Source organism: Rhynchophorus ferrugineus, unplaced genomic scaffold (assembly GCF_030347505.1).
Source record: "Rhynchophorus ferrugineus isolate W39M unplaced genomic scaffold, kcgeb_rfMv2 rfM6, whole genome shotgun sequence".
In the NCBI taxonomy this organism is placed as follows: Eukaryota; Metazoa; Arthropoda; class Insecta; order Coleoptera; family Curculionidae; genus Rhynchophorus; species Rhynchophorus ferrugineus.
This window is the reverse complement of record NW_027472585.1, coordinates 13,708,587-13,721,125: the sequence shown is the minus strand read 5'-3', so window position 1 is coordinate 13,721,125 and position 12,539 is coordinate 13,708,587. Positions and strand designations below refer to the sequence as shown.

At 33.4% G+C, this 12,539-nt stretch overlaps 1 protein-coding gene across 8 annotated transcripts in view; it reads left to right on the top strand.

Moving 5' to 3' along the window:
* The window catches only part of Mp (collagen XV/XVIII-type protein multiplexin), a 754,107-nt gene that overhangs the window by 716,505 nt on the left and 25,063 nt on the right, over positions 1 to 12,539 (top strand). For all 8 annotated transcript variants that reach the window (XR_013006194.1, XM_076407452.1, XM_076407453.1 and 5 more), the window contains 2 exons: positions 7,893 to 8,062; positions 8,123 to 8,384. Coding sequence is in view for 7 of the 8 variants with exons in the window: in XM_076407452.1 (XP_076263567.1) it covers positions 7,893 to 8,062; positions 8,123 to 8,384 (432 nt within the window). In the remaining variant the exon portion in view is untranslated. The remainder of the gene's footprint in view (positions 1 to 7,892; positions 8,063 to 8,122; positions 8,385 to 12,539) is intronic.

Here is a 12,539-nt window from a genome sequence, read left to right as displayed (position 1 = left end):
CTCACTTCCTTTTATTTCTAATTACTTTGTTATAGGGAGCTTTATAATTTATACTTTTGGATATTTCATCGAACTGATGGAGTTTAAAAAAAAACTGTATTTTCACACGTAATACGAACCAAAGAGAAAGTTGCACTAGGAGCAGTTTTATAGCTGAAATTGCCATCAGTCGGGTTGTTGCTAGAAGATATTTAGGGTTATGTTTTTTTCATAATTTCATAAGTCCTGATAGTTAAAAAAAATACTTATAAATATTTGTTGTTGTATATCTGTTGTATCAGGGGTAAATATAAAAATATTTCCTTGGCAGGATCATCAAAATCATTCCTGGAATATTTTCAGAATCGGAAACAAACTCACAATATTAATGAAAATGTCTTAACTTGGACAGAATTAATTGCAACAAACTTGAACTACTATATTATAATAAATAAAACAGAGAATCTAACAGTGTATAAAAGAAAACATTGTGAGAATTATAGAGGTCAATCAATTGTCGGGACAGTATTTATGCAGATCATACAAAACACTCTAAGTGATTAGCCATGAAGAACAGGTGGGTTTTAAATCCAACCGATGTTGCTTAGATAAGATTTTTAGCGTTTGGACAGCTGATGGATGAATATATAGGATGAAGAAAGCGTGCGATTGGCATTTTTATTGACAACTGTATGCATTGGCTCTTACTTTGGCCAGCTTTGGAAGCTGAACATGTTCCCCTAAAACATTTTGAGGCATCTTACGACAGCTCCATCAGCTGTATCTGAGTACGAAGTGATTTATAAAATCCCTTTGAGGTCCTAATAGGTGTTCACCAAGAAGATCTCTCCCATTGCTTTTTAACACAACATAGTAGTGGATGTAATTACATTTTTGCATAATTATGCAAAAACAATCATACAGCTTGATTACGTTTTAATAAAGAAACGATCAATTGAAGCAAATGCAGTAGTTCAAGTACCTGGGAATAAGATGAATCGCCCAAGCTGTGATAGCTTTTGGTTCCCCAAAAAGGATGCGTGTAGAAGAGAAGTATTGCAATCAACTTGGACAATTGTTGTTACAATTTGGCATTTCTAAGGTTGAGGACTTTCAAATATCATGTTTAAGACAAATTCTGTATGTATCTCTCCAAGTTCATATTAGAAATAAATATTAGAATGTCGTTTAATATGGAACAATCTAAGCATAGTTGAGATATAGATTGCAATAGTTTCAACATATCTGTTGGAAGAAATATGAACTAATTCCTTACACACTTCTGTGGCAAAATCGAGTTTTTAGGACATAGCAAACAGTTCCACCAAAGACTTGAATTAAAATAATCAAAAATGATCTGAGACATAGGAGACATTGCATTGACACATGGTCCAAAGATGTTGCCATTTATGCTAACTATACCTATTGCAGGGCACCAGTAACACGAAAATAAACTAACTGCATTTTTGTCTTGTTGATTTCACATCATCATTTAAGACCTCCCAGGAAGCATAAGTTCCCCAAAGTAAACACAGACCCTAAATATGGAATCTTCGATGGTATTGCCAATAGTTTAGTTTCCTTGAATTGCATATGTTTATTATTGTTTATTGGAAATATGATATAAAAATATGTTCTTAAAAACCTCCTCCAACAAACAATTTGTTTTGTTCAAAACTTCTATAAAACGTTTGCCTGGTAACTGTTTTCGACGATTAGGGAAACACAATGAATTTCGATCAACGCAGGTTTTTATTTTTTCGCCGATTTTCCATAAATAGCGGCGACAATTTATGTTGATTAATTTGTTACGAATGGCGTTTTATGGGCGACTGAAAGATTAAACTGCAACGTACGCTATACTCTCGTATTTAGTCAATAAATATACTGATTAACTGCTATTGTTTATCGACGTGTCTCCAATTATACTTGCGTAACAAAACAGATTGCATAGTGTATTTCGTATCAAAACATATGCATCAGATGAAAAACATGCGTCACGTTGATTGATAAAAGCTCCGATTCGATTAAAACAGCTGGCTAAAAGCTTTAACCGTTTTTATTGGACGACTCTGCTCTGATAAACTGAATCATCCGTTTTGGTTTAGCAAAAACTGAAAATGTTACGTCGATGGACGCTAATCCAGGTTCAATCCATAGCCGGGAAAATTACGTTTCTGTTGGTACCACGATACTTCAAATATTCTTCACTGAAACTCATCACAGTTGGCAATGTTAGAGTGTAACCTCCTATTTTTCCGTGTCCTATTTTCCAAACCTGTTTCTAATACATTGGTACATATCTGTTTGGAAGCTACCGATTTTCGAATATTTTAAAGTATGGTTTCATTTCTTATAGTATCTCAGAAAGAAATATATATAATTTGTCTTAAACGTAACATTGTCCAAGTATCGGAGCCATACAGAAGAATTGGCAAGATAAGCGTTCCAAAAAGACAGATTTTAGTATTGATTGTAATATTCTCTCTGTTCTACACGCACAACCAGTAAATACCACTTTCTGTTATTGTATTGCTAATTCCAAATATATTCCTCCATTAGTTCCAAATCAGTCATGCTTTGGTATTTTCTATTTTTCCGTGTCCTATTTTCCAAATCTATTTCTAACACATTGGTACATGTCTGTTTCGAAGCTAGCGATTTTCGAATATTTTAATTTACGGCTTCATTTCTTATAGTATAAAGAAATATATATAATTTGTCTTACATGCGACACGTAACAGTGTCCAAGTATTAGAGCCATACAGAAGAATTGGCAAGATAAGCCTTCCAAGAAGACAGATTTTAATCTTGATTGCAATATTCTCTCTGTTCTACACGCACCACCAGTAAATACCACTTTCTGTTATTGTATTGCTAATTCCAAATATATTCCTCCATTTGTTCCAAATCAGTCATACTTTGGTATTTTCTTCATCATGGAGAATGCGAGAAACCTAGTGTCATCATCAGCGAATATCAAATCGGTCGATACACTTCCAGCATCACATTGAAAGCTGTTTCTGTTTCTAAAAAGTAGGCACATAATTTCATTGATCTCTCTAACGAACACCATCTTCGATCTCACTTAATATTGACAAATCATTTCGCACTCTCATAGAGCTAATCTTATTCTCTTGCTTCTCTGCTTGTCTCTTCTCGTGCTGTTTGAAGTCTCATTGTAATAATATTGTAGACACCTTCCCGACAATTGATAGCATACACCGATAAAAATTTTAAAATGTCTGTTTTTTTTTTACTATAAGATCAATTATTGCTTTCTTGCATCTGAGCATGAGAATGGTACTTTCTCTGATCAACAACTTCGTGTAAGGAGAATGTGAAGCTATAAGAAGTGTGTTTCAAGGTCCGTAGAGAAATTTCTATCACTACTTCGTCTATTTCAGCGGCTGTAACTAACTTTTACCTTATTGGTTGGTGTTTGCAATTTTTCGTTTTCGGCTCATCATCAGAAAATGAAGTTTCTGAAATATCAGTCGCGGATGGAATCGATAGATCCCTAATAAAATGTAGAGCTACAAAAATGAATATGTTTCGAGAGATTATTCGAGACGCTTATCGAGTGACTGATTACAGAGGTTCAATCCATTTTTAAATATTATCATAGGTTCTAAGAAATCAATCTCCTGTATCAATATATTTTATAAATATATAATAATAATATAATAAAATAAAATATATCATATTCATTATAACTTAACAAGAATGGTTGAATATAAAGTATATATTTTTTACTGCATTATGTCACAATTTTAGATAAAAAAAATTCATATAACATATATAGAATATTTTAGGATATTGATATATTATTTGTAATGTTCAAAATAAAATGTACTGTTTTCAATAGATCAGACTAAACTGGATTTGGCCCCATAACTACTACTGAATTATTTTAGTTATAGTTTTGAGTTATATTTCCTGATTTAGATTTAGGACACGATGTGTGTTAACACAGTAACTGTATAATAATAATATTGCCATCTTGCTTGACATTATTCCATCCACATTTGATACTTCCAAATCTACTAATCTACTAATCAGTAGAATTCCTATCAACAACTCTATTAATAGCGTTTTCATAATATGGTATTCAAGTAGTTTTTAAAAGGACGACAATGGTCTTAGGCACCTGAACGGTCCCAAGGCCTACTTAATGTCAAAATTTCTTATTTTTCTGGCTAATTAAAATACATCTATCCATGTCACGAAGGAAAATCATTTCTACATTATGTTTTTAAGATTAAAACCTCTCGCGGAATTGGCTCAAAAAAGTAACATCAAACAGTCTTAGTGGAAATTAGTTCGCTTCAAATAATAAAAAATAACTAAAATTTCTATTACATTAGACACCAATCGACAAACTTGTTAACTAAACGAGTTACTGTTTATATTTTGAATCTAATAAAGAAGCAGCAATTTATTAACAAAAATGGCTTTGTTGTTAATAAGAGTCAATACACGTTTGCATACGCTTCAATAACTCCTTGTAATACTTTTCCCACTCTGACTGAAGTACTCCTAAGATATGGTTTTTGAAAGCAATAGCGACTTTATCAGACACCGAAAACCGTTGACTACATAATTTATACTTGACAGGCAGAAACAAACAAGAAAAACAGTTTGATGCCTAATTAGTTATATGGAGCATGGCCCAACGATTGGTCGTTTTGGCTAGTTAAATAGGTCGCTGTTTCGGCCGATATGTGGGCTTGATTTTATGATATTCGCTGAATAGTTGTGTACCCTTCAGAATACACTATTATATGTTGTTCTAAAGGTTCCTTTGCCACATGTTCAGTTATTCTTAGAAGATGCACGCAGCGAATAATTGTTTTGTTTGAGGCTCCGACGCATATATTGAAGATTCGTCACCTGTTTAGATGTTATACTCACGATTGTATTTCTTGACCGTTTATTTGCACCAATTGACATGGGTATCCGTTTTAGATTTTGTCAAATCATGCAGAATTCAACGTGAACTAGTCTTGTTACAGCTACATTCATGAAATATCTTATTACTTGTCAAACTAATAACGAAGATTAGCTCAATCTCGTGGTAAGTCACAATAAGTTTCAAAGTTTTGTGGCACAATAACTGATTTTGGATGATCTTTCTTTGATTTCGGCTGCACTTTCGCCTATGACCGAAGTGCAGCCGTGGTTAAATCCATTATACCGACGCTTCGGAGTTGTCAAGGATTTTATAGCCAAAGTCAGAGCACGTCTTGATAATTCACGTCGAAAGTTGTCGAAAGTCCATAGTTTAACTGAGACAGAATTTCCAAAAAGTAGTGGTCAAATGAAGGTTGTGATTATAAAGGTCAAACTTTCAATTCGAAATATCAGATGGAACCTAACAATACTTAGTATTACTAAAGCTTAGAATATAAATAGCAACCCACGTATGAAAAACTTCTACAGCTCATTATCACTTGAAACTTCACTGATTAAGCACGTGATAAGCATGTGGGTTAGCTAAATCATGGCGAGTCTACCGTAAAGGGATTATTTTTTAATAATTATTACTTTATTCAATCTTGATTTCTAACAAACCCGTTTCAGTTAAATGGCCGCGCTAATTCCTTTAAACCAATCTAGCAGCTCGTTTCGCGATTATTTGCGGCGCTATTTCGCTAGTGGCTCTATGGTTATTTCCCAAAATATATGCATTGTTCATGAATTCTTGAAATAAACGCTACTATGGATATGAAATCTCGGATCCGGATAGATGAATTATTTTATGTCGGTTTCAGATACGTCCGTATAATATTATTTCCGATTATTAGATTATTCGATGGTTATGGATACTAAATTTCACATAATTTGCAAAAGGAAAATACTTCTAAATTTATTCTTAAATTAATAAATAAATAATCAGGTAAATTTAGAATAAAAAAATGTATATACTATATTCTATATTGAATGATGCTACGACATTAATTCGGCAGCTATATTTGTCTACCTTGTTGTAACCACAGTTTGAATCTTGTTATAAGCGATGCTGTAAAATCCAATACGTTCAGTATACTTTTTTTCTCACTTGTTCAAATGTTATATATTTTATTTTCTGTCTCATCCAATAGGTGGTATGTTTTATAAAGTAATGTTTCAAGTTCAACTTTAAAACCTTTAACGTTATACCGTGCAACGTTATCGAATACCACGTAATCTAACACAATGGATGCAATAGCACCTCTAAGATTCCATTTTTATACAACCTATAACTTACATAAAGAAATTTTAGAACTAATATGAGAAAAAAGGACAAGCGATGAAGACATGGTATTATTCCAGCGCCCTAGTGCTCAGTATTCACTGTTGGAAAAAAGGACCTACCATACAAATACCTCCGATAAGAATGAGAATTGAGCCAGAGATAATGAGGAAAAGGTTACAAGATTTGCTGATCACCTCGAGAGAATGTTTAAACCCCATACTGTGGAGGACATTAACTTATTACCCTACGCCATTGGACAGAAAAAGATGAAAATTCCATATGTCGCTTTAACTGAACTGAAAAAGGAAATAAAAAATAATATTATCATTTTTGCGCGGCTCTTCATTTTGACATTACTACCAGGAAAACCTTAAAGAAAAAGCTTCCAAAAAAGCTCTAATTAAGATCATCAAGCTAATAAATAATTCATTCAGACTACAATATGTACCACAAATTTATGAGGAGTGACTGAAGTAATTATAAATCTTAAACCAGGAAATCTATGTCATGAAACAACGTTATACCAACCAATATTACTATTGCTGGCAAAGTTCCAAATTATTTGAAAAATCTTCTATTGAGGAAAAGCATCTTATGATGAGGAAACAACACTCTATTATTAATCAGGTTCACAGAATTGCCAATGCCAGAAAAATCACCAGAACAAAATTAAAGTTTTTGTACATGTTGCTCAAACTTTCGATAAATTTTCTTCTCCTTGATCATTATTTAAACATTTTGGAGTCATACATAACCAACTAATACTTTAGAGAAACAAGAAGATTCCAACTTAAAGAATATGCAAGCATGTGTGCCACAGGGAGTTATTGAAACCAGTCCTTTATGTGCTATACACTCGAAACTTGCCTACATTCAATGAAACTGTTATCGCTACATTTACAGATAATACTGCAATTCTAGCCATTGGGTATAACAGCTCTGAATCAACCGAAAATGTATAAACAGCTCTTGCCGAAATACAATACTGCACAGAAAAATGGCGCATCAAAATTAATCAAAATAATCGGTGCATATTACAACAAATATGCAAGGTATTCAGCAGCGTCAGTATATAATAAGCTCTTGCTTTACCAACCGGTCTCGAAACCAGTGTGGATTTATGGTGTTCAGCTCTGGGGTTGTACCAACCAAAGTACTGCAAGAGTACTGCAAGATATTGTTGATTTTCCATAGTACATTCTTAATGACAACATGCATAAAAATCTGAAGATAGAAACTGTCGATAATGTTATCAAGAACTGTACCCAGGAACATGGACGGAGGCTTCATCAGCACATCAATGTTGACGCTTTGCAGCTCCTAAATAATGATGACTTAATCAGAAGATTAAAGAGAATAAATCAATTTGATCTAATTCAGTGAAGTTATAAGTAAAACTCAGTGTATATTAATAACACCGACATAGATGTTAAGTCCACAGTATATAACGTAGAAAAAGTAATCTGTAATTTTAATACCGTAGCACATTGGGATAAAACAAATAGCTTATTAGTGTTCACTTATTAGATTGCTATGATAGATAATTAATAAATAAGTTTCATGACTTTAACACTGTTCTTTCGTTACTGGGTAACTAAATATAACGATTTATATAACATTTAATTCCTCAGAACTTACTATTTATATTCACTAAATAATCAAATTTCCTTTGCAGAGCTTTCCTATCATCACGAACTCAAAACGTCGACTCAATAGTACGACAGGCCGATAGAAAACTGCCAGTTAGCAACCTACGCGGAGAGGTTCTTTTCAATTCCTGGGCCGAAATGTTCAGTGGCGACGCGGCCCCTTTCCCCCACCCACCCAGAATTTTTTCATACAACGGTGAGTAGGAAAATACAAACCAGAAAACCACCCTCCTCTAACACATTGTATTTTATGTAGGTAAGAACGTAATGACTGACCCGTCGTGGCCCACAAAATCGGTCTGGCATGGAGCTTTGGTGGACGGCACCAGGGCGCTCGACACATCCTGCGACGCTTGGCAGACGTCCTCGCCCAGTAAAGTAGGATTAGCGGGAAATTTGCGAGGTCCCAGATTGTTAGATCAGACGGCGGTGTCGTGCGACAAGAAACTAATTGTTCTTTGCATAGAGGCCACGAGCGAGTTGTTTGTTCAGAGGCGAAGGAGAGCAATTAAGGACCTGTAAGTATTCGTGTTTATTTTTGCTACAACTTAATAAATGTACTTAATTATTTCTGGTCAAATCACTTATACATCTAAGCTAATAAATAATTAAAATTGTTTTCAAAAATTATTCGCTAATTCTCCTTTTTTTCTTTTATATATTCTTTTATTACTATTAGTAGTTCCATAACCTGCCCAGAGGGCAATAAGTAATTATTATGTTTATATTATGTATAAATCACTTCATTAAATGATCTCCTGTATAAAATACAATTTTAATTAGTCAGTCTTATTCTAAAGCTTATTCTTAAGTCTATATATGTCCAATAATCAGATCGGATGGTATTAGGCGTTTTAGTCTACGCACTTCACTATCACTTCACATATTTAGCTGATTAACGAGTACAATGGGATGCACTGACATTCTTTCGGAATATTTCACACAAACACGTTGGATTACACTCGTTATTGGTTCTAGAGGAATATAGCGTTCTGTCACTTTACTTTGGAACCGTTGTATTATGGATATATTAGTCTTTCTAGCCCTTCCTCATAGTTGGATTCCATATGACCAAATAGGCTTGAGTATAGAGTTATACAATAATATCTTCGCCCTTAATCTTAATTATCTTAATATGTTGGATTTTTGCCCGATAAGCCAATATAATTGGTAGAGTTTGTTTATTTGAATGTTTTATATGGACAAGCATTAATATATATCCTGATTATTTTTCGCTTTGGAAAGAGGATTATATTAACTACGATATTTTTTGTTTTCTGTAAAATTTACCCATCTTTTTTGGACAACATGTCAATAACACGTCGAAAGAAAAAATGTTAGTTTAGCAACGATATATTCATCGATCCATCTTCGCACTTTTTTATGGGAATTGTTTTCTTACCAAACCGTGCTACGTCGACCTGAATAAGTGGTAATCGCTAACTGTGTATCCTTCACAACTTTTGCAACGTATGACCGAGCATTGTAGTATTTGACAACACCAAGAGGATGATTCCATGTGTTATTCGCTATTTCCGGAATATTACAACACTACGTCCTTCGATTTTATCAAATGACATCGCTAGATATCTGCAATAACAGTCTCATTTAATATAAGCAACGCGTAATGGCCCTAATCCCACCGTATGCTCAGCAAGTTTTTATGGCCATGAATGATCTTTTTATTGACAAGCAATCAGATCGCGATATTTAAATGCTTTGAAGTAGTATTTTCAGTAAATCAGTATTGTTGTCTTTTGGATTTTTCTTATCGCGTGTAAACATCTGGAAGAATTCAATTGTCAACTGTTAAGTTGTTTAAAACTTCTATGAGAGTTTGAACTAGATTTTCGTCCAATAAGTTTTGCAATTAATTATCTTTTTGGTGCGTCTGACCATTCCTTGTCTTTCAAATAAAACTTACACAACAATAACAAAATGAAATGAATGTATTGATAAGCGTTTATGTGCCTTAAATAGTTCAGTAATTCTAAATAGAGCTAGGGAATTGGCTCTGTAGTTAAGGTGATGGGACAGTTCTCCTACAGTTGCGATAATGGCGGTTTCGAATACTGCCGGGGCATGAATGCACATTTATGTTAGTGATTATTTATAATAGTGATGGTCTAAAAAGCTAAAGTGTAAAATCCGACAAGAGAAATGATCCCAGTCAATTCAGTAACCAAGCTGGGTAAGACCGGATATCTTCTGGGCTCATTTCTAAGTTGCTCACTCGTTAGCCGGTAGGCTTAACGCCGAAGACCGTCGTTCAGATCCCACGTCAAAGAGTAGGCCCATTCCAGATAAACCCTTATTGGTAACCTTTTTTCCAACTTTCTAGCATATGGCGGTAGCGTGTCCAATGATTTAATGATATTGATTTAACAGCGATATAATCATGGATCCGTTTTTATTGAAAGTGCTAGTCAACCTATCCTTGCTGCATTAACCTGAACGAGTAGTAATCATAAAGTATTACAACTGTGTATCACGACCTTCACGACTTTAGCAACATGTTACCGAGCGTTTCCATACTCGGTAACACCAAGAGGGTGACTTTACGTCAGTTACTCGTTTTTGCCTGATTAAAACAATACGTCATTTAATTTGATCAATTGTTGTCGCTAAGCATCTGAAGTAATAAATTACACCTTGTTTCTGTTGTTCTTTTCACACCATTCCTTTTCATCAAACCGCTATGTAGAAATAGATTGAATTAGTATTTTCAGTCAATTAGTGTGGTAGCCATTTTTTCTCCTTTTGGTTCTTTTCTATTGTATCTGGAAACAATTCAGTTATCAAATGTTAATCTATCTAACATGTTTTTCAGAGTTTAATCCGAATTTTCTTCCAATAGGTCTTGTAAATCATTATATTTTTGATCCGTCTACAAAATTGATGAATGTCTTCCACGATTATATGTATATATATATACATATATATATATATATATATATATATATATATATATATATATATATATATATTATATATATATATATATATATATATATATATATATATATATATATATTATATATATATATATATATATATATATATATATATATATATATATATATATATATACACATGGTTCATATACTAAAATAAACATGGAATAATTACGAGAAAAATACTAAAAAGAATGAAATACTTGATCTCTAACTTGATCACTCACGAGCTCGTAGGCTTAAATCCGAAGACCATGGTTCGAAGCCCACCTTGGACAATAGATCCGGTCCAAATAAACTCTAGTAGGTAAAAAGAAAAACTCTTAATTATAAAAGAAAAATAAATGAAAAGTTGTTTAGAGATAAATAACAACACCATTCAATTTAACACCTGATAGACATAACAAGATATAACTGCGCATATTATTAATATGTTCATAAACTGCTTTAATAAAATTTTCATCTGAGTCTGAATCTTCACACATTTTAAACATAACAGGTCAATTGAAAAGTTCTCGGCCTACCATAGTAAAGCATATTTTTTGGCAAAATCAGTTTTTTGTATTCAACATAATTCCCTTCAAGGGTGATACACTGATTATAGTGACCCTCCAACTTTTCGATACCATTTTCGTAGTACGATTTGTACTTATTTGTAGTACGATCACCTGTTCATTCGACGAAAATTTCTTCCCAGCGAACATTCTTTTGAGATCTGAGAACAGTAAATAGTCGCTGGCGGCGAGATCTGCAGAATACAGTGGATGAGGAAGCAATTCGAAGCACAACTCAAGGATTTTCATCACCGTTTTCACTGACTTTTGATACGGTGCATTGTCTTGGTGAAGCAGCACTTTCTTTTTCTTCAAATGCGGCCGTTTTTCGACGATTTCGTCCTTCAAATGGTCCAATAACATTATGTCTCTGTTGATGGTCCTTCCTTTTTCAAGATAGTCAATGAAAATTATTTCTTATATATATTCGCATCCCAAAATACAGACACCATAACCTTGCCAGCCGACTGTTACATTTTTACCGCATCTAAACTTAGCATATCAATCTTTGATAGTTTATTTTCTTGGGGCAGTGTCCGGAAACTCGGCATCAAGTCAAGTTTTGCTTCATCTGTATTTTTTCCCTTCAAAAATCAATAATTCATCAACAAGCGAAATTCCTTTTTATCAATTTTTTTCACAATAACAAAAGTTGCTTCTCTCAAAATGCTATAATTACAAACTAACGAACCGACAGCTTTCAAATTTATACACCCATCTTCTGAGGGTTAGAGCTAACTAAAAAAACATATGGATTTAATTCTAGTGGCGCCATATATGTGTCGGGCCGGGGACTTGTCAATTGACCTGTCATATTTGAATATTGGCATATCCAAATGTGAGAAGGAATTATTAGAAACATCTTTTGTTGATAACGAATGTATTGCTTCCAACTTTATATACTGATGAAAGCGTCAATAATGATTCCTTGTAAACAATGTTGTTATCACAACACAATCAGTTACTGATTATGATGCTTAACAATATATGTTGTCCCACTCGAACTTAATATTTTTATTTCAATGGAATAATTTATTTTACCAATAAAATAAATAATATAAGATCATCACAATAACATCCAATAAGTAGTTTTGTTATGATACCTTTCTTATAGTCGAAAAATACTTCAAAGATATAAAAGTCTAGAACACTCTCACAATGCCAT